General features: G+C 41.3%; 1 protein-coding gene across 4 annotated transcripts in view; it reads left to right on the top strand.

Moving 5' to 3' along the window:
- Positions 1–26,795, top strand: part of SLC16A9 (solute carrier family 16 member 9) — a 52,715-nt gene that overhangs the window by 15,715 nt on the left and 10,205 nt on the right. For all 4 annotated transcript variants that reach the window (XM_062214876.1, XM_062214873.1, XM_062214877.1 and 1 more), the window contains exons 2-3: positions 12,207–12,438; positions 24,473–24,616. In XM_062214876.1, coding sequence (XP_062070860.1) covers positions 12,243–12,438; positions 24,473–24,616 — 340 coding nt within the window. In that variant the 5' untranslated portion in view covers positions 12,207–12,242. The remainder of the gene's footprint in view (positions 1–12,206; positions 12,439–24,472; positions 24,617–26,795) is intronic.

Here is a 26,795-nt window from a genome sequence, read left to right as displayed (position 1 = left end):
AGTTGAGATCTTGACCCCCGAGGGGATGGTGTTGGGAGGGAGGACTCTGGGAGATGATCAGCCGTGAGCATGGAACCTGATGCACGTGATTAGCATCCCTTCTCCCCTTCCACCCTGTGAGCACACAGTAAACCAGAGAGTGAACCGTCACCAGACACCAAGTCTGCCTCCATCGTGGGCTTCGCAGCCTCCAGAGCTGGGAGAAATGAGTTTTTGGTGTTGATAAGCCGCTGCTTGTGCGGTGTTCTGTCCTAGCAGCCTGCACAGACAGGCAGCAGAGCTGACACCTGCTCCGGGGCCTCCCTCTCCCCACAGCTGTCTGTCATTCTCTTCCCCTCCTTGCCTGTTCCCTTCCTCCACTGAGAGAGGAGAGTGGGCAGCCAGTCTGGAATTATTCTTCCATCTGATAGGGCAGTGATCTTCAACCCTGGCTGCCCATTAGAACCACCTGGGAGCTTTTAAAAGAGCAGGGAAGACAAGGTTCTGTGGCAGGGCAGTCGGGTGAGGGAGGTGGCTGGTATAGACACTCCCCAGAGGCTGCCAGGGCAGTCCGGGTTGAGAGCAGTGTTTCTGAGTTCTGTGGGCGACCTGGCTCAGGAGCACAGTGTGCCTTTTAAAAACTGCAGATTATGAAATTCCTAGCTCTTAGGCCTTGAACCTGAAACTTGAGAGGAAACCAAATCCTGATGGAGGCTGAATATCCCTTATGCAAACTGCTTAGAACCAGAAGTATTTTCGATTAAAAATTTTCCAAATCCTGGAATATTTGCACATACATAATACGATATCTTTGGAGTAGGACTAAAATCTGAACAGGAAATGCATGTAGGTTCTGTATACATGTTACTCACATGAGCTGAAGGTAATTTTATGCAGTATTTTTAGTGTGCCTGCGATTTGACTGTCACCCATCACATGAGGTTGGGTGTATAATCTTCCGCTTTTGGTGTCACGATGGTTCACAAGATGTTTTGGATTTTGGAGCCTTCCAGGTTTGGGATATTCGGATTAGGGATACTTAATCTGTCCTACACACTGCTTTTGAATGATTCTGAATGACAGTCTGCCAATATTCAGATCTTGGTTTAAGCATCTTGGTTCTAAGTATCAGAAGTAATTAAAGATGAAGAAGTCTTAAAAACCCTACGTTTCTAAAGAATCCAGTAGCTAGTTGCTCTAGAACCTAAGATGAGTCCCTAGTCACTACTCCTTTAAAAGTGGCTGTGGAATTATCAAGCATCCCCTACAGTTATCAAAATAACTCATGCTTATTAAGCTTTTTCACTGTATCCTAGGCAGTGAGCTTTGTCTTTTCCACCTATTGTTATCTCATTTGACAGAGGAGAAAACTGAGACTTAGAGATATTAGATAATTAGTGGCATTGACTGAGTCAGAACTCACGTACACATTTAATCACAAAGTCCATGATGTTAAACCGTTATGCAATCCTTTCACTTTGGGACCAAATACTAGAAAAATGCCTCCTCTTTCTCTCTGTGTCATCTTTTTGGTAAAACTAGCAAAATAAAGGGAGGACTGAAACAGAGGAAAGTGTGGGTGACCTGTTTCTCTTGCCTCTTCCTCCACACGTACATAACACAGCCAAAGGTTACTTTGGAAACCTAGCATTTATGCTCTGTTTTATTGCTCAGGTTGTTTCTTTTATAATGCCTGGTCACTCCTGTCCCAGAGTGGAAGCTTGGTTCTGCTGTTCCTTTGAGGAGTTACAATATGAACGAAATAAGGAAGACGTGATCTCTTGATTTTATTGCCCTGGTAGAAACCTGATTCTAGGCTGAAATTCTGAGTGTGTGTGTCAGTGGGGGCAGTGGCATGGGTGGGGAGGAGGCCATTGGCCTACACAGACCTCACATCTGTGAAAAGGCTCCTGCAGATGTTGGTGTTATCCTCAAACCAGGCCGTATACGTGGTCATCATGTTTAAAGCATTAATTTCTTTCCTTTTAAAATCTGCCTTATTGAGAAATAGTCTGCATTCAATAAATTTATAACCTTTCTATATGAGTTTTGAAACCGTATACACTTTGCAGTTTATATGAATTTTTTAAATAATAGCCTTTTGAAACCATAATTCACATGTTCTCTAATATTCCTCTCCTCTTCTCTTCTCTCCTCTTCTCTCCTCTTCTCTCCTCTTCTCTCCTCTCCTCTCCTCTCCTCTCCTCTCCTCTCCTCTCCTCTCCTCTCCTCTCTTCTCCTCTCCTCTCCTCTCCTTCCCTGCCCTCCCCTCCCCTCCCCTCCCCTCCTTCCAGGCAGAGTTAGACCGTGAGAGAGAGAGAGAGAGAGAGACAGAGAGTTATAGACAGTGAGAGAGAGACAGAGAGAAAGGTCTTCCTTCTGTTGGTTCACTCCCCTAATGGCCGCTACAGCCAGCTATGCGCCGATCCGAAGCCAGGAGCCGGGTACTTCCTCCCGGTCTCCCATGCGGGTGCAGGGCCCAAGGACTCCACTGCCCTCCCGGGCCACAGCAGAGAGCTGGACTGGAAGAGGAGCAACTGGGACAGAATCTGGCACCCCAAATGGGACTAGAACCCGGGGTGTCAGCACTGCAGGCAGAGGATTAGCCTAGTGAGCTGCAGGGCCGGCCGTGTTTTAGATTTTTAAAGAGTTTATTTTTATTTTATGTAAAAAGCAGAGCAAAAGAGAAGACAGAGAAAGACAGATTTTCCATCAGCTGGTTCACTCCCCAGATGCTAACATAGCCAGGGCTGAGTGAAGCAGAAACCCAGAGCTAAGAACTCCATCTGGGTCCCGTGTGGATGGCAGGAACCCAAGCACTTGAATTGTCACGTGCTGCCTCCCAAGCTGCATATTAGTGACAACTGAATCGGAAGTGGAGGAGCTAGGGCTCACGCCAGGCCCTCCCACGCGGGATGTCATGTCTCCGGTGGTGGCTTAAGTTTAACTGTGATGCTTGCTGCTCTATTTTGAATTTTTTCACTTACATATTAGTATGCCAGGAGTCAGCAACATGCAAGTGGCTTAGTCTTCTCTTGACCTTTGAGACAATCTGATCAGTGCCATCACAATTGTATTCACAGTAGTACTAAAATTATTATTTGTAGTTTACCTTATTGAGTAGCTGTTTCATATTGTAGAAAATACTTAGATTTGTATATGTGTATATATGCATGTATTGTGTATATATTTTAAAATATATGTATACATGTGTGTATATATATTTATACATTGTATATATATTTAAAAACATATATATCTATATATACATGTGTGTATGAATTTACCTCATGTAACATATTGCAGTCAAACCCTGGACCTACTGGGGTGGGCATTTTGCATAGTGGATAAGCTGCCACTTGCCATGCCTGTATCTCCCATCACAGTGCCTGAGTTTGAGTCCTGGCTTAGTTCCCAAGTCTAGCTTTCCAGCTAATGGGCACCCTGGGAGGCAGCAGGTGGTGGCTCAAGTAGTTGGGCTCCTGCCACCCATATGGAGGACTTGGATTGAGTTCCTGGCTCCTGACTTCGGCCTGGCACAGCCTCTGGCTGTTACAGGCATTGGGGAGTGAACCAGTGGATGGGAGATTTCTCCTGGGTCTCTCCCTGTCTTTATCTTCCTGTACCTCTCAACTAAAATGAGTAAATAAATAAAATGAAGCATAGGCACAGTAACAATGTTGTATAAAATTATCTGCAGGATATGTGTCTAAGGGTTACATGAAACAATGCATTTTGTGTTTAGACTTGAATCCTAGCCCCCAAATATTTCATTGTATGTATGCAAATGTTTCAAAATCTGAAATCCTTGAAAACTGGGAACATGGGATTACTCACACATCTGAGCCATCTTTCTTAAATGTCTGTTCTCAGTAGATGAAATGCAATTTAATTGACATATTTGAATTATTAGCTTCAGTATGTATTAAGATATATTTGTTTATGTATATTTTTAGAATCCCTGAAGAATTATTGTTCATCCACTTTTTGCTAGCATTTTATTAACATACCCAAAGAATGGTTTGTTTACTTATGTTTTTAAGGTTAGATAATTGTTTCCAAATAATTTTTCTGAATTCTCATGATCCCTTTGCACAAACTGATATAATAAATAAATGGGGGCCAGCGCAGTGGCATAGCAGGTAAAGCCGCTGCTTGTAGTGCCGGCATCCCATATGGGCGCCGGTTCGAGTCCTGGCTGCTCCACTTCTGACCCAGCTCTCTGCTATGGCCTGGGAAAACAGTAGAAGATGGCTCAAGTCCTTGGGCCCCTGCACCTGCATGGGAAACCCGGAGGAAGCTCCTGGCTCCTGGCTTTGGATGGGGGAAGCTCCGGCTATTGTGGCCAACTGGGGAGTGAAGCAGCAGATGGAAGACCTCTCTCTCTCTGGCTCTCCTTCTCTTTCTGTGTAACTCTGACTTTCAAATAAATAAATAGATCTTAAAAAAAAAAGAATAAATGATATATATTCAGTTTGGGGAAAGGGTGCTGTCAGTGCTAGAACTGGAGCTCTGTTTTTTAGTTTATGAAACTTGTTATCTATATTGAAGTCAGAACTGAAACATTTTCAGTAGTTTTTGAAATGTTTTCTTTTTTAACAGTTTATTGAAACGTATGTCACATACGTAAAATGGACCTATTTAATGGATACAGTTCCCTCAGCGTTGTGCCACCTGTTACACCATCTAATTTGAAAACATTGCCATCACCTTGAGGAGAAATTCTGTACCCTTTAGCGGTCATTCCCCATTTCCACTCCTCAAATTGTTTCCAGAGTGACTTCAGCCTGTTCATCTGCATCAGCTTTGTCTGAGGTTTTGAACTATCCATGTTCTCACCCAAGGTCTACAGCCTTACACATAACGAAGTGGTATAAATGTTACTGAAGAAAGGTCACAGAACCTAGTGTGACTTAGACTTCTGACTCACCTCAACGATGAGTCAATCAATATGGAACCCATCATTATCCCCCCAGGAGAACGTTGGGGTCCTGGGCTCTTCATATAAACTACTTCAGCACCAGGCCATTTGGCAATGATTGGATTCATACAACTGTGTATGGTTTTTGATCTCCCCCCGTATTTCAATAATTTTGTGCTTATGTGTATGTTTCAGGGGTAGAAAGCTTTGTGTCAATATTAAATATCAGTATAAATTCAGATGTTCAATTCTGACTGCCTATATCTAAGTGAAAAGGAAATATCAGTGAGCATAAAGAGTTCAGGAAACAGGACTGACATGGTACGAAGAGAACTGCATGCAATCTGAGGTGTTGGAGGTTACAGCTTTGCTGTGAATGAAATGTAGACTTTCATTAATAGTCCTTTTCATGTTTCAGAGAAAATGACTGAGACTTGCCAACTCTCCTTTCCTTTTAACAAAACAAACTTTGGCAGGTATGCTATATTTTATATTAATGGTAATCTAATTTGTTGAATAGTGATATCTTCTTATGGTTAGTTTTATTCCATGCTTATCTCCTTCCTCCAAAGGAGGGTCAAAGTACATGGATTATATTTAATTTACAAGTTGAGCTTAAGAAACGTACTTGTAGTTTAAGTTAAAGTTAATTTTGTGATATTCCATAAGATATTATTAGTGTGGCCAGACTGCCCCAAATTACGGTGCTTAAATAATCCTCGTGGCCAGTGCCGCAGCTCAATAGGCTAATCCTCCCCCTGTGGCGCCGGCAGCCCAGGTTCTAGTCCCGGTCGGGGTGCCGGATTCTGTCCCGGTTGCCCCTCTTCCAGTCCAGCTCTCTGCTGTGGCCCGGGAGTGCAGTGGAGGATGGCCCAAGTGCTTGGCCCTGCATCCCATGGGAGACCAGGAGGAAGCACCTGGCTCCTGGCTTCCGCTCAGCACAGTGCAGTGCACTGGCCACAGCGACCATTGAGGGGTGAACCAAAGAAAAAGGAAGGCCTTTCTCTCTGTGTGTCTCTCTCACTGTCCACTCTGCCTTTCAAAAAAAAAAAAAATCCTCCTAATTATCTCTAATTTTGAGTTTTATTTTATGAGGTGTCTGATCAAGTAGAGTCTTGATTAGTTGACACTTTGGTTAAAAGAGATTCTAGATAAACAAAGATTTTACTAGAATGTACTGAAGTGTATGTATTTCTTAGAAGCTTATTTTCAAGCCACTATGTGAATAAGACCTCAAACTTTAAATATATTCATGGGACGTTAGTCCAAATAACACAGCACTTTTTGGCACATACAGGTCTTGTTATTTTTTAGGGAAAAACAATCCTACCACTTAGATAAAATAATTGGCTTATTTAGGATCAGTCTGTTGGATGATTAACACAGGCTTCTTGAAACACATTCTTCTTAAATTTCAGTAGTGAACCACCTTTCTAATCTTGTTTTCCAGTGTGGGCTCTACGAGGCCTGCCCTCTGTAGACCCTGATTCCAGCCCTGTGTTTGTGTTGGTCCTCTTGCCTAGGCCATCCTCTCATGAATCTCCCCTTTTTTCTTTAAAATCAACCTCTTTTATGAGTCCTTCTACTCCTGCTCCCATCTTGATTGCTTTCATTTCCCTCCACTCCTAAACCTTTAATTCAACACCCATTCGTCTCTTTGGTATCCAACCGTGGACTCTTGTGTGCAAAGTCACATTCCTAACTGGGTTACAGAAGCTCCTAACGGGTAATGCGTGTGCTGTATATTTCTTCTGATTTCCCATAATATCTGGTGCAATATAATTTAAATTATAAATAATCAAGCACTATTTTATCATACTGCATATTTTTATCATACTGCATTTCTTTAGACACTTGGTTAAGTGGGGTTGGTGGAAATTTCATAAGAGGGTTTGTCCTGTTAAGTCATGAGATATGAGGAAGGGGGAATAATGAGAACTTTCATAAGAAAGATATGTATGGCATATCTAGAAATGCTCCATGCACTGACTATACTACTGAGCTTTTCCTTTGGCCCAAAGGGGTGTGGACAGTTAAGATACTCAGATGAAATCATCGCATATTTACAATGTGCATATTCTGTTGCAAGTAAAGAAATGAATAGCAGGTAATATCAAAATAAGCTATTGGGATATTTCTTGGAAGTCAAGGTAATGGACTGACAGAGGGTTTCATCAACTCACTTTCATAGGGATCAATCAACTCCAAATATTTTTCTTTTCTTATAGCATTTAACTCAAGATCCAAAGTCCTGGGAAAGAGACTCTACTGGTATTTCTTTGGGTCCTAACATTGTATTGTTCAAGGTCAAGGAACCTTGAATAATAGTTTCACCAACACTCTACCCGCAGGGCAAAGCCAAGAACCCCTAAAGGAAATGGGGTGCCCTGTCAGAAAGGGGGACATCAAGGCTCTCCTGTTATTCAATTACCTTCCAGAATATTGGAGCGTAATGTAGGGGAGAGGTATCCAAGGAACCAAGAAAACCACAGAAGGTGTTACCCTGGCAGAAAACAAGCAATCATGAAATGGTGTGTTTTACTGTGCTCTTTTGAGACTGTCTGCATCTTAAACTGTGAGGTGATGACATATCAGAAGCTCTTAGTCATCCCTATAAAAACTTGTCTTTCTAGTCAGAGTTCAGACACATGGGAACTTTGTATTTCAAAGGTTTTCTCTCCTAAATATTTGCTGTGAAAAGAATTCCACTGGCTCCTGTGCTACGTGTTGAAATGTTACCCAAGGCAAGGCAGGGCAAGGCAAGGCAGGGCAGGACAAAGATGTAGAAAGGATTTCTGTCTACGTAGATTTGCAAATTGGCAAGGGAAATTATCCTCCTCACCCTCCCTATCGCTCCTTGCCGCCCAGGAAATACTGGTTTTATTCAGGATTCTGGTCTCTACCTATGTAAATGCGCACTTTTCCTCCAGTGCTGTGATTTGAGGATTTCAATGAAAGTCAATCTCATATGCATTTTCTTACATAATATCATAGTCTCATTGGATGTTTGGTTATTTCTGTCATGTATTATCTAGCTTGAAGAATTAAGACTTTCTTTTCTTTCTTTCTTCCTTTATTTCTCTCTTTCTCTCTATCTCTTTCTTTCTTTCTTTTGTTTTTTCCTCAGAGAAACTTTTTATTTAAGGGATACAAACTTCATGCATTTCATAAGCACAACTTTTGGAATATAGTGATTCTTCCCAACATACCCCCCTCCCACGCCTCCTCCTTCTCCCTCTCCCATTCCCAATCCTCCACTAAGATTCATTTTCCATTAACACAGAAGACCAACTCTATACTAAGTAAAGATTTCAACAATTTGCACCAAAAAACAAAACAAAACAATCTGTTCCTTAACAGTTGAGACAAGGGCTTTATTTTCTTTAAAGGGGATTCTCAACAGGAACGGTAAATTACCAAATCGTTATTAGAAGAATGAGCATTGCATTGCTAACTTGAACAATAGAGGAGGTATTAGGGAGAGTAACTTTTTTAAAAAAAAATTATTTATCTATTTGAAAGGCCAAGTTATGGAGAACAGAGGTAGAGAAAAAGAGAGAGAACTTCCATCATATGTTTCACTACCCAGATGACCAAGCTGGGCCAGTCCAAAGCCAGGAACCAGGAGCTTCCTCTGGGTCTTGCATGCAGGTGCAGGGGCCCAAGGACTTAGGTCATCTTCCACTGTTTTCCCAGGCCACAGCAGAGAGCTGGATCAGAAGTAAAGTAGCTGGGTCTCAAACTGGCGCCCATATGGGATGCCAGTGCTGCAGATGATCACTTTACCTGCTACACCACAGCACTGGCCCCACAAATATTCTCTTAACTTTGTAAAATAAATGTCTAAGCCCCAGAGGCAGCACCATGGCATTTGAAGGTGTTCCCACTAAAGTTAGGAAGCAGCGAAAAATGTATCATCTTATTTATTTAACATTTTGCTGGATGTACTATTCAATATAATGGCAAGGAAGAAAATCAGAATTATAAAATTTTGAAATAAGATGACATTATTGCTATTTGTAGGTGATTATATACTTATATGTATGTTGTGTGTATCCAAGAAAATAATCTGTGAAAATCTGTTATAAATAGGATAATTTAGTAAGTTAGTGCAATACAAAATACACATATAGGTATCAATAGCCTTCAAACATACAGAGGACCACAGAAATGACCCCAGGGGCCAGCACTGTGGCATAGCAGGTAAAGCCACAGCCTGCAATGATGGCATCCTATATGGGTGCCAGTTCTAGTCCCGGCTGCTCCACTTCCAATCCATCTCCCTGCTATGGCCTGGGAAAGCAGGTCTCACCCGTGTGAGAGACCTGGAAGAAGCTCCTGGCTCCTGGCTTCAGATTGGCACAGCTCTGGCCGTTGCGGCCAATTCGGGAGTGAACCAGCAGATGGAAGACCTCTCTCTCTGTCTGCCTCTCCTTCTCTCTGTGTGTAACTCTGACTTTCAAATAAATAAATAAATCTTTTAAAAGAAAATGACCCCAGTTACAATAGGATTGGAAAAATGGAATTAAAGGATAAGTTTATTTTTCTGCAAACATTTTTTTGAAAATCCATGCATAACCCACGTTTTCATGAACTTTTTAACAGAAAAGATAAAATATGTAAAGATACAATAAGAACTGCTGAAGAAAAAACTTTAAGCAATTAAAATACAAAAGAAGACTTGAAAAAATACAAAACACACCATGTTCTTATATAGAAAGAATCAACATTATAAAAGGGTCAGCTGTCCTTAAATCAATTTTTAAGTTTTACTCAGTCCTAGTGAAAGTATAATCAATGTTTTGACTCCATGGTCTGATTTTGAAGTTCATATAAAAAAGTAAATAAATAAGAATATTGAAAATATTGAAAAGCAGAAATGCAATTGTTACTGGAGAAATTGCAGGGTTCTTGTCTTCGCGCAAGAAAGAATTCAGGCATGAGACAGAGTAGTGGGAGGTAAAATAGCAAGGTTTATTAGGGAAGGGAAAGGACGGATGAGCACCTCTCCAGACAGAGCCTGAGAGACTGGGGAGCAGGAAGGAGGGAGGTTACATGTTGAGTGGAGAGATTACACCTTACCAGGCCAGGCGGGCGGCTCAGCAAAGATGCAGAGAGCTGAGCGCACAGTCCAGTTGAGGCTGGGGGTGTTTAAGGAGATGGGTCTTGCTTCCCCACCTCTGCTCCTCTTGGAACAAAGGGCTTTTTGGATGTAAATAGAAAAACTTCTCTTGAAGGTCTGACACAAAGGACTTTATGGATGCAAATATTATCAGACAGGAGGAAGGGAGTAGGGTGTTTGAGATGCAGATACTAGGCTGCACCTGGGAGATTGTGGAAGATTGTCAGGCAGAAGGGGTGGGGACCTCCACCTGGCAGGTTATCAGGTAGAAGGGGGGAGGGCAGGCTGCCCCTGAAACATTATCGGGATGACTTTGAGATGCAGATGCATATGCTGGACATAGATGTCTTCTCTTTAGGCCTGTTACACACACATAAGCTCATAACTGACTTCCTACCTAACACAATGATGGAGAAAGAGGAAATATATTTTTAAATCTTTCATACAGAGACTGAGTAATGAAATTAATGTGGTCATGCTGTGTGCATAAACAGACCAATGAAACAGAATAGAAAATCCAGAAATACACTCACAGATGGCAAAAAATTGGAAATTTCAAATGACTGTTCACCTATAGTCAAGAATCATATTGAGAACTCCAGGTTAAAACTGTAATAAATACTATTTTAAAGCAACAAATTGGAAAAAAATCCAAAAATTTCACAACATTCCAAGAGTTGCTAGGGATAATATAAATTAGTTTAATCCCTTTTAAGACAATTTGATAATGCCAAAATTATAAAGGTACATTCCTTGTAACACAGCAATTACTCTTTTGAATTTTACCTAGCATCTGTGTATATAAACAAAAAAGGTATGAAATGTAAAGTTATTCACTGTTGTATTGATTTTCATTATAAACCATAGGAAACCAGTTAAACAAAGTAAGAGAACCTACCCACACTGGAGTACAATACAGTAGTAAGAAAAGATTGAGGACAGTCAGGAGACATTGATGTGAAAGATCTTGAAGTTATTTGTCAAGTGAAAAAAAGCAAGGAACACACCAAAGTATATAATTGCTATTTTTATGTAAAACAAAAAAACAGAGGATAGCTATCTGTGCTTGATTTTGCATGTGTATGCATGACAAAACTCTAGAAAGATGCTAAAGAAACAGAAAACATTTGTTATCTGTAGAGGAGATAAGGAATGGATAGATGGGAGACTATATGTCTTTTGTCCTTAATTTTTGAACCATGAGAATGTTTTCTATTCAATAAGTAAATAAATCAGCAAGTAGTCAAATGATGAGAGGCTATGCACACACACACACACACACCCAAAGATTAAGAATACTTTACGTGCATTGATAGAAAAATACCTCCAAGAATGTTAAGCAAATGAAATAAGGCATGGAATGTAGTGGATAACATGCTGCACTTTGTTGGCAATGAGAGACGTCTATGGATGCTTGCTTGGTTTTGTCTGTACATGCATAAAGAATTCTGGGAGGTGCTCAAGTCCACGAATGTTGCTCTTGGGTGGGGGCTGTGCGCCAGGCCCCCTGCAGGAATGAGTTTCCTGGTCCCAGTACCGAGGGTGCTGCTGGCAGATGGTCTTCTGCTGAGAGCCCTGTGGAGGTGGATGGCCTCCTTTGAAGGAAGCCACCTCACCCAAGGTCACCAGCTCTTCCTGGGGTAGCATCCAGTGACTGGTGGGCATGGGCGTGGGCATGGGCGGGGCCAGCTCCCACAGCTGACTCAGGAGAGCTGTCAGGGGTCACCCCAAGTTCAGAGAACCCCTTCTCCATAACTAACAGCTGCTCTCTCTCCTTCCTTTGCCACCTGTTCCCGTCAGAGGTGTTGATTGAAGCGCCTCTCAGAGAATTTTTTGCGAAGGGTCTGCTTCCCAGAAACCGGAAAACCTTTAAACTGCAACTTAGAAAAAAAAATCCGTGGTTCCCTTGTGGTTGAGCAGGAATGGGGACCCAGTGGTGGGGACAAGACTGGGAGGGAGACATCTTATGCTGTGCCTTTTAATAATAACAAAATTTTTGATATTCTGGGATCGCATGATTTATTCAAAAAAATTTAGAAGTTAACCTACTATGTCAATAGTATTTTATTATTTATGTCTTGAGAGAATCTTTTTTATTTGTTAATTTAGGAGACATTTTAAGCCATAAAACTATATTCTACCACACTCTAAGTATGCTTTTCTTCTCTTTTTGTCTTTGTTTAGACCTGCAGAGAAACGCCTCCTTGATTTCACCTTACGATGGAATTGAAGAAGTCGCCCGACGGTGGATGGGGCTGGGTGATTGTGCTGGTCTCCTTCCTTACTCAGTTTTTGTGTTACGGATCCCCGTTAGCTGTTGGAGTCCTGTACATCGAATGGCTGGATGCCTTTGGTGAAGGGAAAGGGAAAACTGCATGGGTCGGATCTCTGGCAAGTGGAGTTGGCTTGCTCGCAAGTAAGTGGATAAATCTATGTCTCTCCTTACCTTTGATCACTGAATTGCATTAATGCATCAGTAACACTGAGCAATACATAGGAGGCCTTTTGGTAAAAAGTGTTACGTGTATTTTGCTGACTTCATTCAGGTTACAGCGGGAATAAGTGTGTGTGAAAATATAGGAATTCCATAATACAGTCGATCGTTCATTCATTTCTTCCTCTCTTTACTACAATTTGTCAAGCAGTGTAATGGGTGCTGGAAAGGAAAAGAGGGACAGCAGACACATGGTTCCTCAAAGGGCTACCATCTAGTGATAGACGCATACCCTTCCGTGAATGTGAATAAATCTGGGGTGAAGGTAGCAATCCAGATGTGTCCAAGGTGTGTTGGTGACCAGAGAGTAAATGGCACCCAGCCGTCAGTCCTTGGAGCACTTTCATGGCTCCGGATTCCTCCTCTCTGCCCCATGTGCTTTGTGGTCAGATCACATGTACTACGATCATGACAACATCATAAGAAAAATCTTATGGATAGTCCTGATTTACAATGATGAAGTTATTAGAGATTTTGTGCTCGCTTTGGCAGCACATATACTAAAATTGGAAGTTATTAGAGATTTTAATAAAGTGTTATGTATAAGATAGGCATAGGTGATGTGATCTCTGTGTGTTCAAAAATAATATTCTTGATAAACAATCACATAGGATGTAATTGTGATTCTGTCATCTTTGGAGTGAATAGCAGAGAATTTTTACCATTAACACCATATGCTACTTCAGTTTCCAGAGAGACAGGTTCAACTGCACAGTGCATCACTCTTTTTTACTTGGGACTATTTAAGGACAAATGTGCTAAGATGATGATCTAGGTTGGGTCTGTTCCTTAGGGTCTGTTCCCGGTGCTATGAACTTGCCATGATTTGTTGAGCAAATCGCAGTCTTGGTTTTTGTGTGGGAAAGCAGGACATGAATGTGGTGGTCTGTAGGGCATTTTTCATTTTTAAAGTGGTTGTGTGAAAATATCCTTAAAACAAAATATGTCAGCCATTCCTTCTCTTAAATATTGTCTCTCCCAGATATTAAAGAGGACGTCTGAAAAAAGGAGTAATGATTTCCGGTTGTTGGATTACCTTGTTAAATTTAAAACAAGGCAAACAAGACTTGAGAAACAATGCTGGGTCATCTGGCCATGTCAGATAAGATAACTAAACATAATTAAACAACTGAAAATAGGACTGTCATTAGGAACTCAAGGAAAACAGGAAAAGTCGCCCAAGATTTGTTTGAGAGTTTTGCAAAGTGGGGGTGGCTTCTAAAGCCTTTACAAGTACAAATACAGGATAACTGAGCTGTGAATAAAGGGATGTGAAAGTATTGATTTCCAGGAAACAAACCTACAGTGTAGAGAAAAGAGCTTTTTGAATGCTCTCTAATTACTCACCATTCTATTTGTCAATACTAAGCCAAAACGAAATATAATCACCTTGGTTTCCAGCAAGGGTCAAAGGAGACTTGAAATGGTATCTTACAAGTACCACGTGCCAGCAAACAGAGCTTGCTTTTCATGAATCTGTCCTGGTGGAGTTGAGGGTTGAGGGAAGCGGAGATCTCCTTAAGGATGAGGTACTCAGAGTTAGGACTGATTTTCTCTCTGAAAACTGAACTCAGCTCTGCACTTTCTCCAGCTTCTCATAGTCACTCATCTCACGGACCAGCGGCAGCCCCCTTTGGCTTTACGTAGGACTGACCTCACAATCTACAGGCCTCAGCACAAAATGAAAATGCACAGTCATTGTTCAAAAATTGGTAAGAATTTCAAGACAGAGAGAGCAGAACATTAAACCAAGTGTGGGCCCCTTTGTTGGACTGGGCCACATGCAACTGCAGAAATCATATGTTTTGGAGAGCTCACAGGACCTGGGGAGCTAAGAGCATCTCACTATATTTCAAGGAGAAAGCAAATTCTCAAAGGAACTCGGGACTGAAGGTAGAGGCTAATTCAAAAATCTGGCTCTACCACAGTCACTTAACCTCTCTAGGCCCAGTGTCATCGGCTGTGTGAGGAGATGGTTGGATCCAGTGATGAAAGCTTTTGAAGATTGTATTTATGAAATGCATGAAGTTTGCATACCTTAAATAAAAGGTTTCTGGGGGAAAATGCTTTTGAAGAGAAACTTAGAAATAGGAGAATAGAAAATTCAAGAATGAGGAAGTGGTGAAAAAGATGGCTGAAGAGCTACCACTTAACGGGTGTGTGTATGCACTTTAAATATTTTTATGTCCAGATCTGAGCATAGCCGATTTCACTGTTGGCCTTCCTTGGTTCATCATAACATAGTCAAGAGACCAATCCTGAAAGCCATGGTTATATGATGTAGTTACCACTTGGTGTCTGTAGGAGATTGGTTCCAGGACCCCAGTGGATATCAGAATCCTCGGTGCTTCCAGTCCCTTATATGAAATGGTGTAGTATTTGCATTTTACCTACATGTATCCTCCCATATACTTTAAACTATCCCTAGATTACTTTTAGTACCTAATACAGTGTAAATGCTTTATAAATCATTGCTATACCATATTCTTTAAGGAACAGTAGTAATTGTATGTATTCAATGGAGACACAACGTTTTTCCTGAGTATTTTTTATCTGAATCCATGGATTTTGACCTACAGAAACAGAAGGGTCAATGTATTAGCAAGCAGTGTCTAGCCATGAGGGAGCCATGCTGATCTCCACTTTCTTGACAACTTTGTTCTAAAGAAACAAGCTGACCAATACTGCCTTGGAATTGGGACAAGTTTAATTCCTCTTGGTAATTCTCATGGTTGTCGCTGGTTCTTAACCAGGGAGATAATTAGAATCATCTACAGAAAAATCTCAGCATATAATTGCCTGGTTTCTACCCTCAGACATTATAATTTAATTGGTCTGTGATGGGGCCCAGATACAATTTTTTTTTTTTTGCTTTTTTTTTTAAGTTCCAAAAGTGATGTTTAGTTAGGAACTACTACTAGTAGCTTGAACCCCCTCTACTTAGATTTCAGTCTTACACTTTTTGGTGAATCTCTGGTGTATGATTTATTTTGATTTTTTATTGCTATTTATAAGGAGAACTATAGTTTTCTGCTTGGGTGTGGCATTGCTGATGCCATGTAAATCATGAAACATAAATTATGTGTCTAATGATCCTTTTTCTTGAAAAAAATGTAAATAGACATCTTAATCCTATTTGATATAAGGTGAATTTATATATGTATATATGCATACTTACTTACATACAGCTTGTTGGTACAAGACAAATATGCCATTCATTCATCTGTTTACTTGCTCTTACATTCAGTACATATATGAATTACTTGAGCTTCTAAAAAGTCAATTTGCTATCCATCAGTGGATTGGTGTGGGGGTGATTCCAGGAATATACATTTTTTTTTTTTTGGACAGGCAGAGTGGACAGTGAGAGCGACAGCGAGAAAGGTCTTCCTTTTCCGTTGGTTCACCCACCAATGGCTGCTGTGGCCAGTGTGCAGTTGCCGACGTACCGTGCTGATCCGAAACCAGGAGCCAAGTGCTTCTCCTGGTCTCCCATGGGGTACAGGGCCCAAGCACTTAGGCCATCCTCCACTGCACTCCCGGGCCACAGCGGAGAGCTGGACTGGAAGAGGAGCGACCGGGACAGAATTCGGCGCCCCGACTTCTTTTTTTATGGGATTTATTTATTTATTTATTTATTTGGAATTCAGAGTTACGGTGTGCGGGGGAGAGGCAGAGAGAGAGAGAGAGAGAGAGAGAGAGAGAGAATGTCCATCCACTGGTTCACTCCCCAGATGTCTACAGCAGCCAGTGCTGGGACTGGCTGAAGCCAGGAGCCAGGAGCTTCATCTAGGTCTCCTGTGTGAGTGGCAGGGGCCCAACTACTTGGGCCATCTTCTGCTATTTTTCCTAGGCCATTAACAGGGAGCATGGATCAGAAGAGGAGCGCCGTGGTGCAAACCGGTGCCCACATTGCAGGTAGCCTCGCCTGCTATACCACAATCAATGCTAGTCTTAGGAATCTACATTTTAACTGGCTCCTCAATTCCAGGCCATGCAACATCTGAGAACCATTTGGTTATTTTCTTTATTCAATTTTGTTCAGAGAAAGCCTAGAAGCTGGCACACTTGAACAATTCTGTAATCCAATCTCTAGAGATTTATAATAGAACAAGGCACAGAAGAAGTATATTTTCCAAGCAACTTTAAATTTCTACTTTTTATGTACTTGACCCTTCTCCATTCTCCAAGTGCCCCTGATGTGTCTGACTCTGCAGTTGCCACTATAATCGCTGTGTCTTCTTGATCCTCCTCCCAATGCACTGAAGTGAGCATTTCTTCTCCCAGAGGTGTAGTGACCTGCCCCGGGTCGCTAATGGGATAGCACCCGAGTTCAGGTTTTTCTAACCTGTTAAGCCTGTTTTTTCATTTTAAAATTGGAAATAAAAGCACTTTTCTTATTGTTGTCTAGAGCAGAGATGGCCCTTGGCATTTGATAAGTGCTCAATATATGTTAGCTATTAGAGAACAAATCACCAACAAAACTACTCCCCCAGTTTCAACTGACCTGTAGAACCTACAAAAGAAAAGGACTTCAGAATGAGAGACAAAGACGTTTCTTGCAAGGATCGGCGTGAGGGAGCGCTGGAGCTTTGTCAAGAATCTGTTTAAGCACCTGGAGTTTCAAGGTCCACCCTTGTCTCTGACAAAGCTCGATTTGGATAGCCACTCCCAATAGCATATTAGAGCTATGGACAGGTATGCAATTCTGAGCCCTACACTCATAACCTTGATTCTTAACAGCGTTTCCTTACACTTGAATAATTGAAGAAAATAGTTGTTTTTCCTCACCTGTATTCTGTTTGTCCAGATGATCCTAGAGATAAATAAAGCTGGGCACAAGGGAATCCTAATTTCTTCCCGAGTTACACTTTATGAATAAATGCATCATCATTGCGAACATCCTCAGAGTCACCTCCACGCTACGGATGCCAAGCCAGGAGACAGTGTCCATGCTGACCAAGGGTTGGTAGTCTCAGGGAAAAGACAGAAAGCAAAAGCAGCTACATAATAATTTCAGACTTCACAAGTACCCAGGGTAGCAAAGAAGAGTCAGTCTCTGGAGTTTTACAGAGCTAGGCTTTGTGGAGACCAGAAGGAGGATGGACTGTCCCAGGTGGACAGGTAGGGAGAGAGGGCGGCAGTCCACAGAGTCCCTGCGAGCAGGGGCCTGGAGTCGACCCCGCACGTGACACATTCTGATGGAGTCAGAGGTTTTATGTATCAGCTTGAAGAGACCACCTTCCCTGGTCATTCAGATTTTAATCTCTGAAGGTATTTTGTGGATGAGCATAAGGTACATTGTAAGGGAGTTTATCCTGGATAATCTAGGCGGACTTGCTTCAGTTCTTTGGAGGCCTTAAGAGCAGAAATGAGCTTTCCCAGAAGAAATTCTCCCTGAGGGCAGTGGTTTCAGCCTGTGCCGGAGAGTTCCAACTTGCCCTTCCCAAAGGTCTGCCCTATGGATTTTGAACTTGCCTAGGTAGTCAAATATTATCTGGCCAATTACATAAGCCGATTCCTTGCAATAAATCTGCTGATACATATTTGCTATTGGTTTCGGTTCTCCTGTTGTAACCTGACTAATACAGGAGAAAGGGAAGAAAGGTAACTGAACTAGGGGATGAGCCTGACCTTGCATTGTTCCAGGATGAGCTAAAGCACCTTTAAGCTAGATGTCATTTTTCAAATTCATGGAGATGGGTGGGGTCATTTTTTAGATAAAACAAGGTTTGATGAAACATCAGGAAGATCTGTAGTTTTGTGCTCAGCAGATTTAGAAATCACCTCCCCTGCCTTTTGGCCTTAGTTTCTCCAAAGGCCTTCAAACAAAGCACTCAGTAACCATAGCCCCAGGTTAGTGTGGTGAGTCAGTGGAGCCAACCCCACTTGTTGAAAGAACTCAATTGCTGACAGAGTTGGGTTTGAGCATTAACCTTAAGCAGGTTCATTCCTTCCAGCAGGACTAAGTCCTTGCCTCCCACGGGATTTTGTTGTATTGTTGAGTTCCTGGTGTCCTAGGCAGTCCCAGAACCGGTGAGAATAACGGCCAGGTTTTGGTAAAGCTTGTATTCTATAAGCCACCAGCAAGGCGGTTTATCTGGGATCAGGGAGTTCAGTGGTCATGGCTCCTTAGTGCCTTTCTCTTTCTTGTGGAGATAATTTGAGATTCGCAGTCTCAGCTGGAGCAAGGAGTGGTGGATCTATTGTACTATCAGCCATCTTAGGGCTTCAGCGCTACAGGCCTGGCCATCCTTCCACTCCTGGGATGCTGATACTTTTTGGGGGAAAAAGTGCACGGTGGTTGTGTTGATTTCCAATCATTTCTTTCCCAAAGCTGCCTTATAATAGGAGCAATCACCAGCTGGAAGACCACACTGCATTTCCATTCCCTCCATGCAGGATTCATTTTCATTTCACAGCCAGGCTCAGTTGTGGGGCCGAGGGTGATCTCCTTTTCTGAAATCCTGAAGTGCGTGCTCTGAACCTTTCTTTTGGTGCTCATTGCCTGTGGCCTTGGCTTTTAGCTTAACGCTGTGTGTGTGTTTTGCTTTGTGGTCTAGGTCCTGGATTATATTTTTTTGGTGTCCTTTCCTAACATGATCTGAGACTCTAGTGCTTTGCTGGTCGACACAGTAGACATATGTGGCTATGAATACTTGAAATGTGATTCATTTGAGCTGAGATGTGCCACAGGTATAGAAAACACACACTAGATTTCAGATAGTACCAAAAATGTGAAATGTTTCAATAATGGTGAAATGAAAACATTTTGAGTATATTTGATGAGCTAAAATCAATCTACCAGAAAGTTTAAAAGTCCCTTTGTGGTTCACATGTGTGACTGGAAATGTTCAGTGTACAAAGGAATTCTAGTGGATGTCAGGTAAATAGTGAAGGAATGGCAATAGTCAGTTATTCACTTTTATCTTTGATGAATACAGGCCCAGATGTGATGTTACTAACATTTAAAAATTTTTAAGTAAAGTATTGTCTGAGTCCATTTTCTATTGCTGTAACAGAATATCTGAGATGAATTGTGAAGAATAGAGGCCTATTTTGGTGTGGAGGCCAGGAAGTCCAACAGTAGGCCCCCAGGATGCCTGCCTCTGCTTCCAGAAGCCTCGCGCTATTTCATTTCGTGGTAGGAAAGCCAAAGGGCAAGTGAGAGCACGAGAACAAGAGCAGACCCACGGAGTGGACTTCCTTGTAGCCACCTGATCTCAAAATAACCAATGTACTCCCCTGAGAACAGCATTAATCCTTTCGGGAGGGTGGAGTTCACATGACAAAACCCCTCTTAGAGGTGCCACCACCTCTCAGAACTGCCAGGGCGGGGACTAATTTTCCAACACATGAATCCCAGGAGACATTATTTAAACTACAGCAGTAACCTGCTCCATGGTAACTGAAACAGCCAGCGTGATCTGAACTTTGTCGTCTGTTCCCAGATTACCTTTGGAGAACTGAAGAAAGCAATGTCATCACTTAGTTTTTGACTTCCTTAGAAGCAATTTTTCTTCTCATTTTCCTAATTCACCTGTGATCATAAGAAAACACTCTTGCAGTTAGCTTCTCAATTTTCCTTCCCCTCATTGGCTAAAAATTTTATCAGCCTATCTGGCTTGCAGATAGCTCGTTAACAAAATATTTTTGGTATTTTGCTTCATATTTAAGAGGTCAGATATCTAAAAATGCCATCTTTATCTTCCTTTCTTTCTTCACTCCCTACTTCAGTTTGTGGAGTTGTTTGTTCTCCTTAATACACAGGTTTTTACCATCTCTGAGATAATGTGTCAGCATTGTGCTGGAAATGTTGCCAAGTCACCATGTACGAAAGCAGAGCGTCGTAACGAGCCAAGCATACTACCTGGAGAGGCTGGAGCTGTTCACCTCCCGGCCCTGAAGGCTTCATCTGTCTTCTTCGGACTTTTCTTCCGGGCTCACTGCCTGCTCTGCTTTTTAACAGTTCAGCCCAGGATTCTCGGTTCCTCCAAGCATTCAAACACAAGGGTTTAGCAATAGTCACACCCAAACACGATGCAGTAATAGTAATGGCTCTCAAACACTTCTGTAAGTTCAAGAAAAACTCTCACCAATGGCAAAATCTATGTAAAGACAGTGATAAGTGGAAGAAGTGTGTGTGCTGGATTCAAACTCTCTTTTTACTGTCTTGTATTTTATTCTGAAATTATAGCCTTCTTACCAATTCTTTCTAAGAGTTCTTTAATGAAGTAGTGGTGGTGATAGATGGTTATTACATTTTAAAAATGCCTTGTGAAAACAGGAAATTAGCTAAGCCTCCCATCTTTTTTTTTCTTCTAAAAATCTTCATGTCCAAATATGTGGAATCATTGGTTCATATTATAGGTTAAGTAACATTCATTCCCAAGGTCCCTTCTACAGAGTTGAAGACCCAAGACATTGTAAGAAATCTCCCCTGGGAACAATCCTTTGCTTTAATTTGTTTCTTGAAACTCATCAAATGTTGAGGAGCAACACGTGGTTATTATCCTGGAGACTGTGTTATGACAAAGAGCTAAACTCATAAAAGTGTCATGTCTTGTAGATGGGACTTGATAGTCACTTTCTGTTATACTTTGCTCTAGTATCAGTGACAAAATATGAGGCCATAGTGGTTTGAATTTATGTAAATAGAATCTATAAATACCCCAATTCCAAGGAGAGGGGTACAATAATCTGCTTTAAACTTTTAAATAACAAGTGCTCATGTGTGTTATGTTTTAATTGGACATAATTTCATAAAACAACTTAACCTGTAAGATATAAACAAATATATATTTGTGTTCTTTAGCCTTGTTTTGGATTCTAGCAAAAAGTTGAGAAACCAATTAAATAGTTCTCAATTGGGACAAATGCTGGGCTAACATTTACCTTAACCCTGTCATTGATTTGCTATGGATTCTTGATCAAATCTCTGTGAACACCAGTTTAATTGTTTTTGAGATTAGATGTTTGGGCCATTTTAAGCTCTCTTTTAGCTCTAAAATTTTTTGTCTTTAATCTCTGACATCAAGATATTTTTCTCCAAGTAAGCAGCAGATGGCAGTGTGAAAGTAGTGATTTTTTCAAAAACAGCTTTTGATGTGCTATTTTCAGCTGTCAAAGAATTTCTGCTCATTTTTTCCCTGATGCCTAAATTTTTCAAAGAGAATAATGATGTGTTAGGCAAAAGTGATTTAAAATGTATGATATAACTGACAATGATATTGTACATTTTATAAAACAGTGGTTTGAGCTATACATGTCATGAAAATTATTATGCTTCATCCCCACCCACAGACTCCCAGACTCTGAACTGCTTTGTGGAGTTAATGCATTAGGGAGCATAGATTTAAAGTTCTATTTTGAGGATGAAACTTGAAACGTTTCAAGTATGGCAGTAGTAATCTCTGTGTGTTTCAATCCCATTGTGCCTGTTAAATTCATAAACACTGACTCTCAATGTCAATATAGTTCAGTAAACAACAGAGAAGGGTCATGCCTTTATGCCATCAGACATCCATTTGGGAAATTTGATGCTCAGAACCATTTTTATTTTTGAAGTATCTAGGTTTTTCTCCTTGGGCATATAGACAGATCAACTGTTGGATGCTAAGTTTGGCTTTTCAAATGGATTTTAAACTACAGGCACAGAATATTCCCCTTGGTCTGTGATATAAATGTATCAGCTTGCTCCTATACCTGAGTGCCTGCAGAAGCCCTGAGAGTGGTAGGGTCCGGCTGATGGCCGGGCAAGGACATAGGAGAGCCGCAGGAGAGGCAGTGAGAGATATGTGGTATCTCGGGGTCAGACACTGGTCTTCAGTAGTTGCTTAAGAGATTCCTTACGACAGGGAAGAATGTTGGATTTGGGTAGTGAGACTGTGGATTGATGGCATCATTTCTCCATTTGAGATCACTTTAAAAAGAAATAAAAGACACAAACAGAAAAGTGTACAAATCATGGGAGTATAGCTTGATGAATTTTCACAAACTGAACAACACATGTAATCAGCACATTCACACACTGGAAACAGAACATGAGCAATGTTCTGGAAGTTTGGCTGTGCCCTTTCCTATTACTCTTCAAGCCGTAACAAGCATAACTGCTACCCTGACTTCTTTTTTTTTTTTTTTTTTTTAATTTTTGACAGGCAGAGTGGACAGTGAGAGAGAGAGACAGAGAGAAAGGTCTTCCTTTTGCCGTTGGTTCACCCTCCAATGGCCGCCGCGGTAGCACACTGCGGCCGGCGCACCGCGCTGTTCCGATGGCAGGAGCCAGGTGCTTATCCTGGTCTCCCATGGGGTGCAGGGCCCAAGCACTTGGGCCATCCTCCACTGCACTCCCGGGCCACAGCAGAGAGCTGGCCTGGAAGAGGGGCAACCGGGACAGGATCGGTGCCCCGACTGGGACTAGAACCCGGTGTGCCGGCGCCGCAAGGTGGAGGATTAGCCTAGTGAGCCGCGGCGCTGGCCACTACCCTGACTTCTAACAGGAGATTAGTTCTGCCTGTTTGTATTTCTTACAACTGAATCACATGGACTGTACTTTTTTTGGTTGGGTATGTTTCACTCAACATATATTTGTGAGACCATTATGAGTAGTTGTAAATCATTCATTTTCATTGCCATACAACAGTACATTGTACAAACATCAGAATTTACTCACATATTCTATTGCTGATGAATATCTGAGGGTTTTTTTTTAATTTTAGCTATTATAAATAGTTATCCTGTGAACATTTATGTTGATGACTTTTGATGCAGCTGTTTCTATTGGGTGTATACATAGAATTGGGTGTTAGGTTTAGCTTTCATAGCTAATGCCAGGAGTATCTGAAAATTCTGCTTGCTTTGTATCTTTGCCAACATTTACTGTTGTCTGTCTTTAGCCATTCTGGTGGGCATGTTTTTGAAAATCAGAGATCAGTTTGTACCTTGAAAGATTGTTAAGGTACGCGTCTCTCTGCTTCACGGTCTTGGTTCTTTCTTCTGCTGTGGTGTTGGACAATCCCTGTGAGCTTCAGTTTCTTTCCACATAAAATGAGACTATTGGGTTGAGTAATCCTTAATGTTCCTTTCTTTCTATATGCTAAGCTCTGTCATTTTGGTTGCTTTCCAAGTATGGTTCTACTGGGGAAAAAAATTCACTATCACTTAAATCCTGTTGCATAAGCATCTGCCTACTTTACATAGAACAAGTGCAAGAAATGGTCACTTTTGCCTGTCAGCCTGCTGTGCTCTGTAACACTATGAGGAGGGTCCTATGATTATTTCAGTGTTCAGACGAGAAGTCTAAGGCACAGAGCGAGAAATCAGTCACCCGAGATCAAACAGCTGGCAAGTCGTGGAGCTAGTTGTCTGACTAGAGCTGCAGTCCAACTCCACCACCCCACTTCATAACTATGTGATCTTAACTGTTCTTCACTTTCTGATTAAAACAAGGAGAGCAATGTCAGGCAAACTAACAGGTGAGATGAGGCAGGGGTATTTGCCTAGTGGTTAGGACATCTTGTCCACACTTGAGTACTTGGGCTCGATTCCTGGCTCCAGCTCCTGGCTCCAGCTCCCCGTTGGTGCAGTCTCTGGGAAGAGCAGTGGTAGCTCAGATAATGGCTTACTGTTGCCCACATGGGAGATCTGGCTTGCATTCCCACTTCCTGACTTTGGCCTTGGGAGGCATTTGTGGAGTGAACCGGCTGATGGGCTGGCACTCTGTTTCTGTCTCTCTCCCACCCCCAAAAGAAATACATACATAGTTTTAAAAAAAAATGAAATGAGGTTGTTTATATGAAGTACCTCACAGTGTTAGTAAATACTCAGCACTGTCAATGTTTATTTTTGTGACTATTGTTTTATGATGGAAAGAAGTATTTGGGACCTATGCAGGGATCATGTGATTGTGGGGAACAGATTACTGTTAACTAAGTCAAGGTTGTATTTCTCTTTTTAGGTCCTATCTGCAGTCTCTGTGTCTCGTCGTTTGGAGCAAGGCCTGTCACAATCTTTAGTGGCTTCATGGTGGCTGGAGGCCTGATGTTGAGCAGTTTCGCCCCCAATATCTACTTTCTGTTTTTTTCCTATGGCATTGTTGTAGGTAAGCAACACGTGGTCACTATGAATTTTCTGTCGTCAGGAGTCACACATTGTTTCACCCATGTCTGCAGAATTTCTCAGCTCGTCTCAGGAGTGAAAGGGCCCACTCGTTACTTCCTCTCAATAAATACTTTTCCAAAAGTTGTTGCTTTAGTGAAGCATCTGCCCAGTGATGCATGGCGTTTGGCAGAATCAACGTGTTTTAACAATCCACACTTGCAAGGCACAGGAAGGTTTTTCGGCTCAGCACTTGTCTCTAGTTAGCACAAAAAAAGGAGAGGGAGAAGGAGAGGGAATAATTATACAACTTAGACGTTGCTGACATCTGTCACTTCTCACTGACCTAGGAAATGGCCTCTTTCCCAGGGGGCAGCCACACAGGATTCTGTTAAACTCTTTGTACATATAAACAGCTATTTGCTCTCCATAGAATGTGTTGCCAGCTCCCAGTTCAACAGCACAGCAAAATAAAAAGTAGACTTTAAAACACTTATTATTATCATTAAAGTTAAGGCCAAGAATGATGAACACCACAGAGGGGATGGTTGACAGTGATCTGACTTGAGAGAGCTCAGGGCCAGGAGAGTGCTGACAATTCAGAGGAAATTTTGGGGTGTATCATACTATTTGTATTCAGTGTTAAAAAATCACCAGACCCTGTGTTCCTAGGAGCTTTTGGTAGTGAATTTGAAAAAAAAAAAAAAAAAAAAAAAAAAAAAAAAAAAAAAAAAAAGATTTCCTGCTTCCTAAAGCTTCCTCTTAGTATCTGAAAAAAATCTAGTTTGATTGACTATCCACATTCCTATGAACCCATACCTTTTTTCCCCAAAATACAGATTTCCATGAACTTTTTGACGACCTTCTTTTTTGTTCTCTTCTCCTTAAATTGCTTTCTGACTCCTTAGGTTCAGATTATAGCAGCAATTACTGGCTTCCAAAGTTCTGCAGAACCAGAAATATTTGTATAACAGATTAAACAATATAGAAAAAGAAATTAAACCTATATCAGATGTTTAAGCTACAGGCTAAAATATTGAAAGAATGCTACAATGACAGAATTGGCCTAATTCTGTCTTACCATGTACCTGAGCCTTCAAGAAATATCATTTTGAAATATGATGTTCTCTTGTTTAGTTTTCATAGCACACATGATATGAAAGCTTGCCAGTTTTCAAGTGACTATAAGCCATCCAGCCAAACCTGGTCATCCAGTCTCCTGTTATCTCAATAAATTTACCAGATCAGGAAGAAGACAAGGTGCTCTGAGTCTAGACATGGGGTGGGAAGGAGGTTGGTGTATATGGAAAGCTGACATCGCATATAAGCATTGGTTCAGCCTGGCCCAGCTCTGGCTGAACCCCTCTCTCTTTAACTCTGTCATTCAAACAAATACTTTAAAAAAATGCATGGTGGTAGATAAGAGTCTTCTAAATTTTTTTTTCTGAAAAGCCTGAATTTTATCACTAGTGACAATTACTATCACTTATTTCCTTTGTAGGTTCACTGTCAATAAAATGTCTTTCAAATACTCAAGATTGAATAAGCATACTTTGTATATTTGACGCTACTTCAAATAAAAACAAGCACATAAGAAAAAACAGTGGCTATTTTAGCTGGCTACCAGAAGCACTTGCTTAAGTGCTTTGCCTTGCAGCAATGTTGCAGTTCAAATGAAACATATAAAACTTATGTGTTTGTTTTTTACTGTGAGTGCATGGCGGCAAAGCCTAAAGGTGTAAAGTTTGATGTGACTACCTGGATTTATGCTATAGCTTTTGCAGCCTTTCTTACTCACCATGTCTTTTCTATTATCAGTACGAATGACATCAAAGGGAAGAAACCACAGAGCATCTCAGTAGTACTACACAGATAGTTTTGACTTCTTAGACTCTATGAAAGAGCTCAGGGACCACATGGGTACACAGACCTCTCTTTAGTAACTGCTGGTTTAAGATCATCCTGACTGTAAGATGTTGGAAGATGTCATAGCATCTTTTGCTTTTTGAAAACTTATTTCAAATTTCTTCTACATTAAAAAGTAAGATAACATTACCTGAGATCCATGACCTTGAAATCATTTTTTAGAAGTCATTTTTTAAAAAAAATTTAAAGTTGCTGCTTCATTTTTTTTTTTTTTTTGGCATTGGTGTTTAGTTATGTGTAATATCTTTTTTTTTATG

Source organism: Lepus europaeus, chromosome 17 (assembly GCF_033115175.1).
Source record: "Lepus europaeus isolate LE1 chromosome 17, mLepTim1.pri, whole genome shotgun sequence".
Lineage (NCBI taxonomy): Eukaryota > Metazoa > Chordata > Mammalia > Lagomorpha > Leporidae > Lepus > Lepus europaeus.
The sequence above is the reverse complement of the archived record's forward strand: the minus strand, read 5'-3'. Positions and strand labels throughout refer to the sequence as shown.